The 17,569-nt window shown below is 40.7% G+C and overlaps 2 protein-coding genes across 5 annotated transcripts in view; both read left to right on the top strand.

Moving 5' to 3' along the window:
* ano1a (anoctamin 1, calcium activated chloride channel a) overlaps positions 1-5,377 on the top strand; it is an 85,355-nt gene extending 79,978 nt beyond the window's left edge. For 3 of the 4 annotated variants that reach the window (XM_031292705.2, XM_031292704.2, XM_035999197.1), the window contains 2 exons: positions 422-527; positions 4,128-5,377. In XM_031292705.2, coding sequence (XP_031148565.1) covers positions 422-527; positions 4,128-4,370 — 349 coding nt within the window. In that variant the 3' untranslated portion in view covers positions 4,371-5,377. The remainder of the gene's footprint in view (positions 1-421; positions 528-4,127) is intronic. The other variant, XM_031292703.2, reaches the window with a different exon arrangement.
* A 5,466-nt stretch (positions 5,378-10,843) lies between these two features.
* Positions 10,844-16,746, top strand: fadd (Fas (tnfrsf6)-associated via death domain). Its single transcript, XM_031292763.1, has 2 exons — positions 10,844-11,224; positions 16,295-16,746. The coding sequence occupies exons 1-2, from the start codon at positions 10,924-10,926 to the stop codon at positions 16,564-16,566; spliced, it is 573 nt and encodes a 190-aa protein (XP_031148623.1). The 5' UTR covers positions 10,844-10,923; the 3' UTR covers positions 16,567-16,746.
* The last annotated feature ends 823 nt before the right edge of the window (positions 16,747-17,569 follow it).

The raw sequence follows: 17,569 nt of genomic DNA, 5'->3' as shown, positions 1-17,569 counted from the left end.
CCTATTAAAGTGGATCATTCTTGGGTGCCTGGGTAGCTCACCTGGTAGAGCAGGCACCCGTATATGGAGGTTTACTCCTTGCGGCTGCGGGTTTGACTCCACCCTGCGGCCTTTTGCTGCATGTCATTCCCCCTCTATTTCCTCTTTCATGTCTTCAGCTGTCCTATATAAATAAAGGCCTAAAATAATCATTAAAAAAAATGGATCATTGTCACGCCAAAACCTCCCAAGCTGTCAGCTGTCATAGACCTATATTGCATGTACTGTCATACAGTGTTGTCGTCTATATTTTTACCTTTTGTGATATAGATAATCTTCGTTTTTATGCGGGAGTAGGTGAAAAAATGGACAAATTGTAAAGCATCAAATGAAATCTTTTAAAATGTGTCTTTAAATAAGTGGTTTGTCCTTCTGTCTCCAGATATAAGGACTACAGAGAGCCTCCCTGGGCCAGCACACCATATGAACTCTCCAAGGAGTTCTGGGTCGTTCTGGCCGCTCGCCTCGCCTTCGTTGTTGTCTTTCAGGTTTGGAACAACACACAGATATTAATATCCAAGCACACATACTGCATGCCTCGACATGCTTTTTTATAGGCATGTCTCTCACTTTGCCATCCATTATTTATGTGGACCAAGCACACAAACATGCAAACAACTCATACATATTTGATGAATTTTTAGCCTCTGAGGGAAATATGAGGTCATTTATTGAGTGAAAACATAAGGAATGAGTCTCTGTAGACTTGCATGTGACCGAGTTTTAATTTTCCGATTTGATTGATTTCACATTATTCTCCAGTCAACAAGTAGGCCTACTACTGTTACCTTCATATGAAACGTCCACCTGCATATTTGAATCAGTCCTATTCGCTATTTATCGCTGTTGCTTTAATAAAATTAAATGATGCTTAAAGGTCCCATGACATCGTGCTCTTTGGATGCTTTTATATAGACCTTAGTGGTCCCCTAATACTGTATCTGAAGTCTCTTTTATATAGACCTTAGTGGTCCCCTAATACTGTATCTGAAGTCTCTTTTATATAGACCTTAGTGGTCCCTTATATAGACCTTAGTGGTCCCCTAATACTGTATCTGAAGTCTCTTTTATATAGGCCTTAGTGGTCCCCTAATACTGTATCTGAAGTCTCTTTTATATAGGCCTTAGTGGTCCCCTAATACTGTATCTGAAGTATCTTTTATATAGGCCTTAGTGGTCCCCTAATACTGTATCTGAAGTCTCTTTTATATAGGCCTTAGTGGTCCCCTAATACTGTATCTGAAGTCTCTTTTATATAGGCCTTAGTGGTCCCCTAATACTGTATCTGAAGTCTCTTTTATATAGACCTTAGTGGTCCCTAATACTGTATCTGAAGTCTCTTTTATTTAGACCTTAGTGGTCCCCTAATACTGTATCTGAAGTCTCTTTTATATAGGCCTTAGTGGTCCCCTAATACTGTATCTGAAGTCTCTTTTATATAGGCCTTAGTGGTCCCTAATACTGTATCTGAAGTCGCTTTCCTGAAATTCAGCCTTGGTGCAGAATTACACTAGAGCCAGTCCCACAATGAGCTTTCCTTAGTATGTGCCATTTCTGTGTCTGTAGCTATTGAGGAGGAGGGGATTATGAGCTCATAAGGAGCAGAATCCAGATCGGCCCTAAGCTTTCATTTTCTCAAAGGCAGAGCAGGATACCCAGGGCTCGGTTTACACCTATCGCCATTTCTAGCCACTGGGGGACCATAGGCAGGCTGGGGGAACGCATATTAATGTTAAAAAACCTCATAAAGTGAAGTTTTCATGCCATGGGACCTTTAATTTACATGGAACCACATGGATTTGTGTGTTCCTGGCGTATGTTTCAGCAATAGCTCAGGACTGTGGTATTGGGATTATATCTGCTTAAATGGAGGCACCGGTAGACCAGCACCTCCCGTGTCCTGCGAGGTAAAAGAGAGAGCAGAAATAACAGCTTCAGTTCCCTGTCGGGAAGTGCTGTCTGACAGCCAGGTATAGCGGTTGAAATATTATAAATATAGCGCCTAAAGGGCTGTTTTGACAATTTTGAACCAGCTCTGTGTCATGGCAGTGTGTGCAGATGAACGGTGTGGCTTCCTTCCGTAGCAGCAGCGCACAGAGCTCCTCGCGGAGCGGAGCAGCGGAGGCCTGGGGATCTCTGCAGACCTCCGCTGCTCCGGAGATGGGTACTGGTCAATCCACTCCTCCATAGTTAGGCCACTCAGGAGGTCTGAAGTTAACCTTAAATGTTTCCATTTTGTTAGGCTTTCGGTTCATTAAGTTTTTTTCTCATACACGGAATGATGCTTATAGAGCTCAACAAGTGTGGTTCTGGTAGTAAAAGTCCCATTCATTTTCTCCATTAGTAATATATATAATATTTATAGCCATAATGTCTAAACCATCCGAGGTAGACTGACCATGAGCTGTGAGTACTACACTACCCACAATCTTAGGCACAAGTCTACGATAATTTCTCTACACAGTCTTGTACCTTTCCTTTTTTGGCGTTTTCAAAATGTTCTTTTGCGCCGAATCAAATGTTATACAGTCATCATTCATCTCGTAGCTGGTTGACTTGGTTCCAGGCTTAAAACTCTTTATAGTGACGTTGCGCTAACACAAAAATCACTTCCAGGTAGATAAATAGCCGATTTGAGTTGCAGATATGTTTAAAATCAGCAAACTTGTTTATTTCTGCTGTCATATTCAGCTGTGACTATAACGTTTAAAGATATATAGCTAAACACGGTGGTCTGACCTGTCTGACCTCTCTGCTGTGCTTATTTTCTCTCCTGTGTAGCTTTGCTAATGTCTTTTTTTAAAAACCAAATCTAGCGTTAGGAAACAGCATCATCTCACCGCCGGTCGGACTGACTGCTAGTTTGGGTGGTGTCATTTTCTTGGCCCAACAGGTAAATTAGCTCTCCAAGCCAACGTTAGTCAAAGTGTTGACATATGAAAGCATCAGACATTTTAGATGAAGGAGATGAGAGTAGATCCAGCTGTTTGTCGTCCCTGTTTGCTCAACGCCGTTAAATTGTCTGTACTGGACGCAGGAGTTTTCTAACTGGAAGTTGCTCTAAACAAAACAACGCGATTGGGTCTGTAGACTTGCTTCAATGTTACTAGGACTTATTACACGGCTTGAATTCGACGGCATTCTGCGGTCTGCTAATTCGTTATGACAGAGATACTGTGGTGTTGAGTGACAGATGGAGGGTTGCATGTAACAGCTAAGGTTACAGAGTTAAAGGTGCTCTAAGCGACGTTGGGTGACGTTCAAAGTATTTTCAAACAAGCTCGCCCCTCCCTCCTCCTCATCCCGTCCCCTCCCCTTCCCTTCCGCGCACTAATACATCCATGGCACTAACCCCCCCCAACCCCCACCCCCAAATCCTTCTTGTCGGTTATTGGCTGGAACACTGTTTGTTATGTTTAGTGGTGCAGGTTGGCCAGTTTGTTTTTGTTGCCTTTTTTGGAGCCTGGGCTGTCTACATAGATTGTGTTTTTTTACAGTGTGTTCAGGGGACCGGCAGCTCGCAGATAGTGAGGAGATATTTGCTGTATGTGACAAAACATGTTGTAGCCTAAAAAACGCGACCCATCGCTTAGAGCACCTTTAACGTTGCTATGAACGCAGTGTTCCAACCGTAGAGACGGAATGTCTGCGGAATGATTTTCTTTAGCAGAAGCAATATAATCTTTTTTAAATCAATAAAATCCTTTTTTATTAATTAATTTTTTACATTATTATTTGGGCATTTTAGCCTTTAATTGACGGGACAGTTGTAGACAGGAAAGGGGGGAAAGAGAGGGGGAAGACACACAGCAAAGGGTCGCTGGTCGGAGTCGAACCCGGGCCGCTGCGGTAAGGACTGAGCCTCGGTACATGGGGCGCACACTCAACAAGGGAGCTAACAGAGCGCCCCTAAAATCCTTTTTAAATCAATATTTTGTGTCAAATGATTGATTTATTTTGTAAGTAGCCATGTAATAAGCAGGATAATGTAGAGCGAGGCATTATAGGTCATTATAGCAAATACAACCCCTGAGATGTTCCTTTCTGAGGTGTTCCCACTTGCTCTGTGTTTCCTCTGTCCTGGGCAGAACGTGGTGATGCTTATGAGTGACTTTGTGGACTGGCTGATCCCAGACATCCCCAAGGACATCAGCCTCCAGATCCACAAGGAGAAGATCCTCATGGTGGAGCTGTTCATGAAGGAGGAGCAGGGCAAAAGGCTCGCAGCGCGGGAAAACCACAACCAGGACAACTGCAACTCCCCCTCGTCAGCCAATCAGAGCCCGCCGCGGCCCCGTTCACGGCCAGTCTCGCACGCCAACTGCTGTTAAACTGCTAGCTGCGAGAAAAAACACAGCACCTGTATACAAACTGTCCATAAGGGAATCAGCTGCATAAAGTTAGCTGTTAAAGGTTAGAGGTTTTAAGACATGATCAGTTTTTAATAATAAGCAAAAGTGCTTTTTCTGCGTTCATGTTGTTTGGGAATATTTGCAAGAATGACCTGACAGTTAAAACCAAAACTCTGACGCATTCACGTCAGAATTCCTTCACCTTAGAAACTAGTTGTTTACCTGTTTTTAAAAATCTTCCCATGTTAAGATGAAGCATTTTACAGCAGGCCAGACATGGTCAGCCATTAACCAAAAATCCAGCAAGTAGTTAGACAACACCCATAGCATGTATGATCACAAAACATTATTTAGTGGATGTACAGTACTGGAATTGAAGGGAACAAGCCATTAGCTTCACTTGACTCTGGGGAAATTCCTTGTCAATGACATCATCATTCAGAACGCCTAAGAAAACATTGCCAAACCCCACCTGCAACCGATTATGAATCCTATTTTCAAGCATCCAGTTCATACCTGCAACGTCTCCCACGGGACCTGAAAACAGCGTTTGTATTGAAGACAGCGTCTGTCCAAAGGGTCCTGCTGGGGAGATTTTCCTCCTGATGTCTTACTGGTGAGAACCTCCCTCCTGCCATCAATGCGTAAAGCTTAGATAGGCCTTTCTTTTATTTATTTTTTTTTTTTTTTGCACAATTATTTACAAAAGCAGGAATTTATCTATGTACTTTTTTGAATATGCAACATGGTCAAGTACATGTGCTTTGGTTTTTGGAGATGAACAGCAAGGTTTTGTCCAGCGGCCTGTTGATTTGTACTATTCTCTTGTATGAGCACCATTTTGCTCATTTTTACATTTGTTACTAACTGTGGTCAGTGGCATTATTCCTAAAAAATAAATTAAAAAAAATAAAGCACAAGTCACATTATCCATTCCAATGAACTGGAATTCTTAAAACTGCCACTGACAAGATTTACAGCAAAAAAAAAACCACAAAGTGATGTCATGCTGTAGATAGTTCCTGTAAATGTCCTGTTAAACCTTACCAAACTCTGCTATTATTGAGTATAGAGATACATTTGCCAAATTTGCTATTACATCAAATCATTCTATTTCTTAAAGCTTTATTAACCACATTTCTTTTATTTGCCACATGGGGGCAGCAGACCAAGCTGAACAAAAACACTGACATATTGTCGCAATAAAAAGACAATTGGCAAACAATTATTTACACATCCAACACAGAGCAACGTTAGGATTCATTGTGAGTGTTTGTGGCCACCCATTCCAGTTTTTAACTGTCATTTTAGCTCAAGCAGCTAATATATTTTTCTCAGGCTTTTTGAGGAACTTCTCAAAAGAAAAAGTTCTCAGGAACTTGTTATAAGCTCAACTGATCCCTTTATCTGTCTGCTCTGTGGTGTTGAGCAGATGTACAGCGTGGAGTGGGTTTATCAGAGAAAACATATACCTGCTGCCGGAAACAAAGGTCGATGCAAAGAAGTTTGTGGGCCGTAAAACCAAAACAATGAGCTGCAAGATGCTAAAAGGCTCTGCAGGGCTAAAGTGGGCTGTTGATAATTATTTCTCTCTGTGGGTTTATCACTACAAGCAACGCCTTTTACACTACACATTGTAATATCATCTATTTTTAGTGTATATTTTTTGATGATTAGCTGCTATAATTAACATGACTCGAAATGAATGTTAATGCTACTCTGTGTCTGCTGGACTTGTAAATGCAACTGTTTGCTAACAAGTTCACCATATCAACTTAAAAAGGGATGATATGTCAGTGTTGTGTTTTCAGCTTGCGTCTGCTGCCCCACAGCGGCCACAAAATCAGTTCATGCAAGTTTAAATATCTGCAAGGAAGCTCTCTGTTCACAGGAAGAGAGTCCAGCATTCAATCTTTTGCCTCACTTGTTCATTTGGTGTCTTTTGGATCATGTGCACTCCAGGGCAGAGTGCAGTTTAGTGATGTCACCTTGCAGAGTTTCTCCAGACCAAATTGATAACTCTTGACAGAATTCCTCATCCGTCACTTTTGAACCACCAATGGGAAATGTTGGCTTATGCAAGAGCCCAGAAGATGACAAGTAAACGTATTTGTCTCGCTGATTAAAACCATGAATGCCATTCACACCTTTGTCTACCGTTAAGAGATGCTCAGCTGTATTTATTAAATAATTAACGACAGGTGTGCTGATAGATTTAAGGTTGTGCACTAAAATTGGAATTAATGTACTAATGTTTGAAGTCACATGTAGTGGTACAAGGAAGTGCATATATTACAGTGTGTGCCATCATGCTCATAAAACATCAGAAAACTGCATCTTGGAACAAATGGGATTGAGGAATTTTGCCACATTAATATCAACATGAGCTCTTTATTTAAAAGGACTCTACATTTGTTTTTTTACTTAAGTAGGAACACTCGTTGACTCTGGAATGCAGCACATGTGTCTTGCTCAAGGGCACCCCAGTGTTGTTGAGCGAAGCGACTGCTTTACTGACTCCTACCCTGCCTTATATTCTCCCTAAACTATCGCTGGCTCATTTGAGATTTCCATTTAGCAGTTTTAAGGGGATACAGTGTATCAGTCGAACCAGAAAAGGAAACACTGTTTCTATACTATTATCTTGCCTTATGTTAACCTTATAAATTCACTCTGCATTTTCTTAAAGCTGCAACTCTTTAACTAATCAAGCACAAAGACTGAATCTTATTTTGTTTTCTATTTATCAAACTGCAAAAACATATGTGGGAGTGACTGGATACCACTTTGAAGAACGTAAATGTACGGTGGATTGAAATAAGGCTAACAAGTACAGTCTACACTCATCCATGTGTCAAGTCCTGCCCCCTGTTGTAAATATATTGAACTACCCCTGATTTAAAGGGGCTGTATTCAATATTCAGAATATTAATATAGCAGCAAAAAATTATTTGTAGTGTAAAGTAATGGCAGCCTGAGCAAAGAATGAAGTCACACTCGCTGTGTGTTGTGATCCGAGCTTCTCCGTTTTGATTGCAGGTCAGGCTGCGCGTGCTGTTAGTTCCTTACAGAGACATAAAAAGAATAGACGTAGCATCAGTGACGTCACCCATTGGTTTGTGGACTGTGTTTTTGAAGCCTCGAGTTTGGCGATACGCTGTCTTGTTTTTTTGCAACCGGACGTGACGGTTTTTAACGAGAGGGTTGTTTATGGTTGTAATGGCGATGCGTGAAGCTAAACGCTAAAGAGGGAAAGTTGATGATTTCCAACCTTTCTGAACCAAGTCATCCAGCTGACCTGCTGGTAGTCTATGTCGTCGACGTTTCACTCCCGGGACAGTTCCGGTGCCGCCAGAATTTCCGCCGGATGTCCCTCATTTCGCCGGATGTACGTCACCTTCTGCTTTCTTTGCGTTGACATTTTAAACTCTGGTGGATTTCTGAGGACTAGGATTAACTGCTCCTCAGATCTCTGCAGGGTAAATCCAGACAGCTAGCTAGATTATCTGTCCAATCTGAGTTTTCTGTCGCACGACTAAAACAACCTTTGAACGTTACACTTGTTCCACCAAAACAAGTTCCTTCCCGAGGCTATTTTGCAGAGGCACCGTTGCTTCATCCGGCGCTTAGCACCGCCCAAGACGATTGTGATTGGTTTAAAGAAATGCCAATAAACCAGAGTATGTTTTTTTTCTCCCATCCTGGAATGTTGTGTGAACTAGACCTTCCTCCGCAGCGCTGTGGAGGAAGGTCTGGCAATGCGAGAATAACCTGCCAGTAAACGCGGACTTCCAGGTACTGCAGCCGTTCATCTGCATGTACAGGTTTTCTCATAGACTTCTATAGAAACATATTTTTTTTGCAACCAGTGGAGTTTCCCCCTGCTGGAAATGAGATAGAATGTGAGTTCAAGGCACTTCGACACTGGCTTAACTTTTCAGACCTAGAAGCTTCGTCCATTATTTTGACAGTCTATGATTCCTTGTTTGGCGATATCAGCCGTCGAGGGCCGTGACAAAGCGTTGGTATTTAACAGATTGGGGGATGGTCTGTGAGAGCCGTGTGGACGCAATCCCAGACCACTTCATTTTCTGAATATCCACTACAGCCCCTTTAAGCCCTCAACCCAGACCCTGAATGTATTATAAAATGTTCTCTTGTAGTTTAACATGTTGTAAATCTCTTTCTTTTTTAAATTTCATAACAATGCATTTAATGTATTGAAAGGGAATTATCAGCCCACAGGGGACCACTGATCTGTCAACGAGAGACTTTCACACTAACAGTGATATACTTTATCTTAGTGTCTTATTTTAGAATCCATGATTTAATGTTCTAGTAACCATCAATATGGACCTATGTCGCTGTATCTGGAAAGATGCCTGGGAAAACATCTTCCGATACAGACTACAAAGACATTTGATCGTGATAGACATTACTATTTTTTGGGATATGATTTGCTCTTTTGAGCAAAGACTGCACATTTTATTTCTAGCTAATCTTAATACTATTACTACTCTGTATGTAAGTAGGGTTAGTGTTGATATTCAGTGATAGATTATGCCATACATGCTGCCACGGGGCTGTGTGGAGCCTGTGTTAGCTATAATATTTCCTTCCTCTGAATCTCTTATAACCTGATGTCACATGTGCCCCTCCTTCATGAGATGTCCTCTTGCCTGACTGTTGCCATGTTGTATTTACAGCATCAATAAGCACGTTGTGACATGCTTATATCTATTCTAATGTATGTCAAAGCACATTTCCCAACATGCGTGAGTGTAAATGCATGTATAACCTATTTGTCTGTCTCTGATACTCTCTGGGTCTTTTTGTGTTTAAACTTACTGTAAATAAATGAGAGATGAACTGCCTGGAGTGTACACTTATTGAAAATTCACTTTCTTTTTGTTATAGGAAATGATCTGATCACGATTGTTTTGTGGTTTGTATCCTATCCGCTGGCTTGACCTCTCCGAGTTGATTCTGAAAACGAGATATCGGAGAACAAAGTGGCGCCAAGAAGGGTTCAGGTCACAGTGTTCTGAAGGTTTAATGAGACACACAAGGACATAGGCCTAAATTAAGGCCTATGTGCTATAATAATATATAGGACAAACTGGCTGGGGTAATGGAGTCAGAGTTGAAATGCTGTGGCAAGCAAATATTTGTATTGATAAGATGTGCACAATTCCTAAAAAAAGAAAAAATCCCGAAACACGTGTAAGGTTTTGAATCTGCAGAAAGTTTGGAACAATACAGCAGATTAATAGTTATATTTACATAAACAAAGACATTTGCATGCAAAAAAGGCACAAATTGTTGCAGAGAAATTCACCAGAATGCAGGAAAATTTGATGTTGAAAATGTCTTGGGGGACGACTACTAAACACCCCGGTTATAATTTGTCCGCCCTAATGTTGAAACAAACGTTTTCGCTAAGTAGGTGGAGATCTCAATCCCCCCAATGTTGACACCAGTGCCGATTTTGGACCCTTTTTTAGGGGGGCTCAAACCCTAAATTTCATCTCAGCTCCCCTAAAAGTTATAATGATAAAAAACAAATCCATTTTTTATTTTTTTTTTTTTTTTAATCAATTTTAGAGTTTGCAAACTTGTCTGTTAGAGACAGAGGGCAAACAATTACAGGTTCAAAGAAACCGTTTTAACATCCTGTGTCGCTGTCCAATGCTATGCCAGTCGAGGAAAGTTTTATTTTTTTAATTTATTTATTGTTTACACCTCATTATCATTTCATTTGATTCTGGTAGTCCAAGGGACTTTCGTCGTTTTTTTTTTTCACATGTTCAATATTTTTCATTTATCTTCTGTTATAATAATAAATACATATATTCATTGTTATCCAGTGAAATTAGTGATTTAGCAGGGGAGGGGTTAACACTTTTGCCAGGCACTGTATCAGTGTCACATTGTTATTAGGGGCTGAGCCCCCCTAAAGGTTTGATCCTAGAATCGCCCCTGGTTGAAACTAAAGTTACACCCTTGCACAAGGATAAATACATTTTCTAACAATCGCTCCAGTCACTTAGATGACGTGAGAGTAGTATTTATGTAAATTAAAAAAAAAAGAGGCTCCAGAGGAAGGGAGAGTTGGTTCAAGGTAGGTTCACGCAGATAAATCTTCAGAAAGGAAAACAGTTTGTTTAAAATGTATGATACAACTTTATGATATCAATTAAAACAGATGAGAGAGGCTTTGTTCAGAGTTTTCACAGAATTCAATGTAACAGATTTACAAAAATGTTGGTACTTTGATTAAATGCTGATTCCTATCACTAAAGTGCAATATCAACTAAGGTGATTATTCATCTTAGGGGGGGGGTTAACACTTTTGCAAGGCACTGTATCCGTGTCACATTCTCATTAGGGGCTGAGCCCCCCCTAAAGGTCTGATCCTAGAATCGCCCCTGCACAGGAGTCTGAAGTATGTGACAGAGGCGGAAGTGAAAGTAAAATTCGAGTGTTTCCTAGTTAGTTTAGATCACATCGGCGTCTCAGTGGAGCTGCAGACATGAGCTCTTTACAGTTCAACGCCGTTTTACTGGATATATCTACCCAGCTGTCGGCTAAGGAGCTGGAGGATTTAACGTTTCTATATAAAGACATCATCGGGAAAAGGCAGCGGAATGATGTCAAGACCGGAGTCCAACTGTTCCAGCTTCTGATTGAGAGAGGCAAACTGGGAGCCGACAACACCAAGTTCCTGTCCGATTCGCTCATACACATTAATCGACACGACCTGTCAAACAAATTGAACAATTTTGAAAGCCAGCGTGAAAGCACCGACGAACAACCGGACGACGACGAGAAAGGTAGGCTACGAACCACACGCGCTGTAGAGCTACAGGGCCGGTGTTGTAACGAGTTGTGTTCCCCCGTCGAACTCTGTTCCTTTCCCCCCCCCTAACGTTACATAAACCTGAGCCAAACCTTAAACCTAACTACCGGTATTCAGGCGACTCAAGGAACGGTTTAAGGAAGAGCTACTAGCCTACTAACGTTGGGCTACTGCTATATTGCTATTATTAGGCTACTACTTTTTCTTTGAGTGGTTGAAAATGGCAGAATAGTCCCTTCACACGTAGGGAACTCAGTGCTTTTTCAGCCAATGTGAAGCCCCCACATTTCACAGTTCTTTTTCTGAGGTCGTAGTTCTACGTTGCTCCCACAGTTATGTTATCCCTGATACAGTCGATGTAAACCTGTAATCTTAAGCTCAGTGTGTTCATGGATATTAAATTCATTGTTTCTGGTGTCATAGCTTGATATGTAATTCACTGAGAGTCATGCCAGTCTAACTGTAGTCTGTGAGTGTCATACAGTTGGTATGAGGCTCAGAAAGCATCTGACCTTTTTTCAACCTGGGCCCTATTTTCCTATGTTTTTGTGTCTAAGTGACTGATGGGAACAACAATATTTGACATCGGTCCAGTATTAAGCGAGATCGCTGCAGTCGGCAGCGTCGAAACAAGCTACAATGTAAGTTATTAGGGTTGTGTCCAGCTTGTATGTACCTTCACAAAAGTGCTTGTTTTGCCACTGACAGGCTCAGATTAATATTCTAAGTGTCTGACAACATTATGGTAAGGATTTCTAAGGAGGTCGACCTTTCTTTTAACGAGTAAGATCCTTTTTTTAAAACATCCTCGAAATTGCGTTCGCTAAAGCCACCAGACTCCATGTAAATAAATAGTAATTTTAGCATCGTAAAATACACTTCATTCAAAGTCAACAGAAACAAAAGAAAACTATTAAAAATGCCGCTTTGGGTTGTCTTTCCACTTTTCCAACCATCACAACTCTAGCTTTGGATGAAATAAACACATAGCTTACCGATTTACATGTGAAAATATGTAGGCTCTATGCACGCTAAAAGTATTGTTTCTTTAAATGGAGTCTGGTGGGTTTAGCACTAGCAACTTCAGAGCTGTTTCTGGTTAAACAGAAAGGTCTCAAAGAGGTTTTAAAAAGGTCTATCTCTGTAGGGATCCTTTCCATAATGTTGTCAGATACTAAGAATGGTAATCTTAGCCTTTCAGTGGTAAAACAGCACGTTTAGTGGACCAAACTGAAGCTGAACATTTGCCCCATAGGGTTACATTGCAGCCCGGTCTGTGGCTGCCGGTTACAGCGTTCACACTTAATACTGGATCAATGTCAAAGATTGTTGTTCCTATCAGTCACTTACACACAAAAAATAGGTTGAAAAAAAATGTAGTTATACCCGTTGATATATTTAACAAGACAATGTAACCTGTCAATGTCTTAGTAATATGACAACTTGACATTAACCTAGACAACATAACCTGTCACAAATATGTCATAGCAGACTTACCATACTTAAAGAAGCTAGTATTTAGCTTTCTGTGTCAACGTTACATTAAACCGTCAGGACCGTTTTGCACTGGGCGACAATTATCGACAGTACTGATTAATTGGACAATGTTTTTCCTAGGTTAGCTTCATTCATTTATCATTTGAAAAAGTTCCTCCTCAGTTTCATAAAGCCCAATTTTACACCTGCAAACTGCTTCAGGGGGTTCCCTGCTATCATAAGGCTTTATAAGGTGCAGCACCCAAGTTGTTTTGTGCACCACCTAAGCTGAATGAATGTAAAAATCAGTGTGAGCATCAAAACTAACTTAATGACTTTTCTCAGATCCATTTATTGTAGTTGGTCCCCAGGACTTCTTTGTTACTGTTATTATCTGCTCTAGCTTTTCCAATGTTTTAGACACAGATATGGTACATTACATTACATTACATTACATGTCATTTAGCTGACGCTTTGATCCAATGTGACTTACAATTGCTATACTGTATATTAGAGGCTCTGGAGCAACTATGGGTTAAGTGTCTTGTTCAGGGACACATTGGTTGATGTATCACAGTGGGAATTGGACCCAGATCTCCCACACCAAAGACGTGTTATGTCCACTGCACCATCCCCACCACATATAATAATAATAATAATAATAATAATAATAATAATAATAATAATAATAACAATAACAATAATAATGCTCCAAAATTATGAGGAATTGCATTTATTTTCTTTATTGAAAAATGTTACATTTTCTGAGGGAGAACCCCTAAACCCCCTTTAAATATTTGCACCTAATTCTTGCACAAACCTAGGGAAAATTTAATCTACCGAATTGACCCAAATATAAGACGACCCCGATAATGGGACGACCCCTCCACCTTTTCATCTCATCTCATCTCATCTCATCTTTTGGGGAAATTTTTTTTTTTTATGAGGACCAAATCTTTTTTTAATAAAGATGTATTTCTTTATTTATTAGTCCCTCCTTTCGTTTTTCAATCACATATTTATGCACCCTCTGGTCAGTCTCATGGAAGCGGCCAGTTTGGGGGCCCCAGTACGCTTTTCTTTGAGTGTTGGCGTTTTAAAGACTTTTTGGGCTCGCCATCTCCGTACATTAAATACTGTGACACCATATTTTTTCACTGCTTGGCTCACCATCATCCTAACTTGGCTAACTACTTTTGAGCGGCTTCGTTGGGGATGCTCACTGTGTCTCTGCATGTTTCAGCCTCCGGCTCTGTTGGGAGTTTTTCTGAGTGCTCCGGTTATGAGAGGCACTTTCAGGCTACTGCTATTTGGAGCCAACCTGTTGTTGTAGATGTATATTGGTGTTAAAAAGTCTAGACCCCAAATATAGGACAAGCTGACTTTTTCTTATATATTCATAGGGGGATAAAAAGTCTTATATTTGAGTCAATACAATATATCAAACTGTTGACTGAAACTACTATTCAATACCTGATATATGAATGTTAACACCTACTTGCCATTCAGAAAGTTCATTTTCTGTGTCCTTAATACAGTAGATAAATAAATAAATATATATATATATATATATATATATAAGAGCCAGTAAAAATGGACTTCGGGCAAGTAGAATTTTTTTTTCACTTGCCCTACCAAGCAAGATACTTTTAAAATGGTGCCTAAACGGTGCCTGAACTGATTATTTAAAAAAAAAATAATAATAAAAAGAAATATATATATTTTACAAAACGACAGTGGGCGACATTGAAGAACAGCTCTTTTATTGATAAGGCCATATGGTCCAAATAAATTCATTTTTTAAGACTGTTATAACAATAACTTTGTTATAACTTTCCACCGTTTAGCTGTCAGCATTTTATTAAGGATTAAGGAATATTATATTAACGGTATGCTAACGATAACTGCTGTCAAGTGTAATGTTAACCAGCGTCACATTAGGGGTGCAAGATATATCGACTCAATATCGTTATCGCAATATATCGAAAGTGTCGCAATAAGTATGCAATATTTAGTTTATTTTGTGGAGCGCTGCGTCCCGTCCGCTGACTGTGTGGCTTAGTTGTGTTTGATTTAGAGCCCGCTTGAAACGCTGTAATGATCGTGTTTCATTGGCCAGTTACCGTGCCACTTGCACATGTTGGTGCACGTCAGCGCACGGGGCCACTACGTGACAAACCCTATGGAGCGTGTCACGTGACATGTGTGCATATTTCGACATAGTGACAGTGTAAGTGAAGAAATAGATAGAGACAAAAAAACATAACGAATCAGAGAAGCGAAAGATAAGTTGTGTCCTGTTCTCGTTATTTATTTTATACTGTACATAGTAGTAAAACATGTCCTGTTAGACTTGGTCGTTATTTATTTATTCATGTTGGACCAGTTTAATATGACTGTCAGTTGAAATAAACCTTGTGTTATATTTGTTATGAATCTATTTTGATGCGTTTTCCCATAACTTTTGTAATTTTACATATGTTTAAAAATATCGAAATTAATATCGATATTGCAATATTCATAATCGATATCGCAATATTCATAATTGATATCGCAATATCACATTTTGTCAATATCGTGCAACCCTACATCACATGCAGCGATGTTTCTGTTGCCTCTAACGTCCGTTTCGGAGCATCGGAGAGCAGTGCAGACATTTCAGCGGCACAGAAATCTGCGTTGTTAATCAGTCCGGTAGATATCGGTCGTTTCTCATTAAGGCACCGGTGTAGTATTGGCAACGGGTCTCAGTACCAAACCCTATAGCCTATGTAAGTGAAATGTAGCTTTCTGAACTGCTTGGAACAGATGAATATGTAAAGACATACTTCTAACCAGTCCCTCCAGAAAAACGCGATTATGCGATCGTATAATTCAATACATAATCAGCCAAAGTCCGCATATTTATGCGGGGGCAGCATTTCTTCAAATACACCGCACTTTCGCCGCATAAATTGCCGATTTCAGCGCAAAATATGCGGGGCTTGCGTGATTTCATAATCCCCGCATTTTCGTTGCAAAAAAAGTCACATATATCTTAGCAGAAAGTTGAAAAATGTTGCGTTTACTTCACACAAGAGCAGCCATTTTCCCGTTACCATGGGAATGTTATGAAGTGACGTTATGAAGTGACGTCATTACGCGACGTGAACATCATCGAAAAGCTGCAAACCCCGCGATGAAGCCATGATGAAACCGCAATTTTTGCAAGTTCCCGTAATTTCATCACATAAAATTGCATAAATAACCCGCATATTCCATTGCATTTTTTAAGAAAACGTACCGCATAATCAAGGATTTTTTCCCTCAACAATCACAACAAAACTCAACATTTTTCTGGAAGGACTGTCTAACTCCATATGTAGAGGAGAAGTGGGACAGACCTTTTTCTTTAATTAGCCCTAGACAGTTCCCAATGTTCTCCATAAGCTGCCAAATATCACCATTGTCCTGTGGAGGGTGTTGGATTAGTTGCATTAATGTTTTGCATAAAAACGAGTCCATTGTTTCCCAAATAAGGACATATTTTCTTCTCTAAACCCACAATGTCTTCCTCTACTTTTGTCAGCCAAACTGGACGTTGCCACAGAGGTGATCGTCGAGCATCTGGGAAGGTCTTGGCGTAAACTGGGCCGCCGACTGGGTTTGAATGACGTGAAGCTGGACTCCATCTCCAGGAGGCATCCCACAGAGCTGGAGGAGACGACGAGGGAGCTGCTGAAGGAGTGGAGGAAGAGTCAAGGAGCCGAGGCCCGAACAGCACAGCTGATCCAAGCCCTGAGAGCCTGCACCCTCAACCTGACCGCTGATAAAGTGGAGGACCGACTCGCCTCCCCCTGATACTGATGGAGACTTACAGATAGAACTGAAATACACTTTGGGAATGAAAATGAGAGTTGTGATTAACTTTTAAGGAAAGAAATGATCTATCAAAGAAATTTATACACAGATATATAACGTTGTGCGCAAGAGAAATCACCTTCTGATCAATAAATCGACTTCCTGAATGTCATAAAACGTGCTTATATTGGTCATGTTTCATGTTTTTATCTGAAGATGAAAGCAGAGAAATGTACTCAGGTGACATTCTGATTCATGAAATAACGAGAATTTAACTGAAATGGTGAACTTCACAAGTTAGTTCTTAAAATGGCAAATATTCGTCCTGCGACATGAGAGACTTCTGCCGGTGGCGGTGGACGTTATTACATATATATTAATAAAAATAACTTTCATTATGAAGCACCTTTCAAAACAAAGTTACAGTGGTTTACAGTTAAAATATAAAATAGAAGTAGATACAATCCAAAACTTATGCGATTGAAGTGAAGTGCGACTGCGCAGCTTTTGCAGCTGCTCAACCTGCACAAACAAGAAGCTGTGTAATTCTTAAAACACTCGCAAAGGGTGAAATGCTCCCCTAACTGCGCTGCCTAGCAAATAGTGTCTGGGTGCTCTTGTGCTATTTGCACGTGTTTAAATGAGGTAATATGAAAATATCTGGCACAAAGGTGGTCCCTTTCTATGCAAATGAGCCTCTGTATTAAAAAAACAATAATACAAACTTAAAACAAGCACTTTAATATATAAACTAGAACTGCAAGCAGTTATGACGGGGTCCAAGCCTCCCACGCCAGTCGCCCCCGACGCCCGGGGGAACGCGCGGAAGCGGAACCCGAAGCCGGGCGGCGGGGAGGCAAACGGCGCTAAACATCGAGAGGCGCGAGCCGCGACGTCCGCGGTACGTCGCCGTCGCAAACGTAGCGGTCGACGGTTCACCTCCAAGCGTGTACGGACCGCCTTTAAGAATGCTCTACAACAAACAAACTTCTTAACCCCCCTG

This window comes from Sander lucioperca, chromosome 3, assembly GCF_008315115.2.
Source record: "Sander lucioperca isolate FBNREF2018 chromosome 3, SLUC_FBN_1.2, whole genome shotgun sequence".
Taxonomy (NCBI): Eukaryota; Metazoa; Chordata; class Actinopteri; order Perciformes; family Percidae; genus Sander; species Sander lucioperca.
The sequence above is the reverse complement of the archived record's forward strand: the minus strand, read 5'-3'. Positions and strand labels throughout refer to the sequence as shown.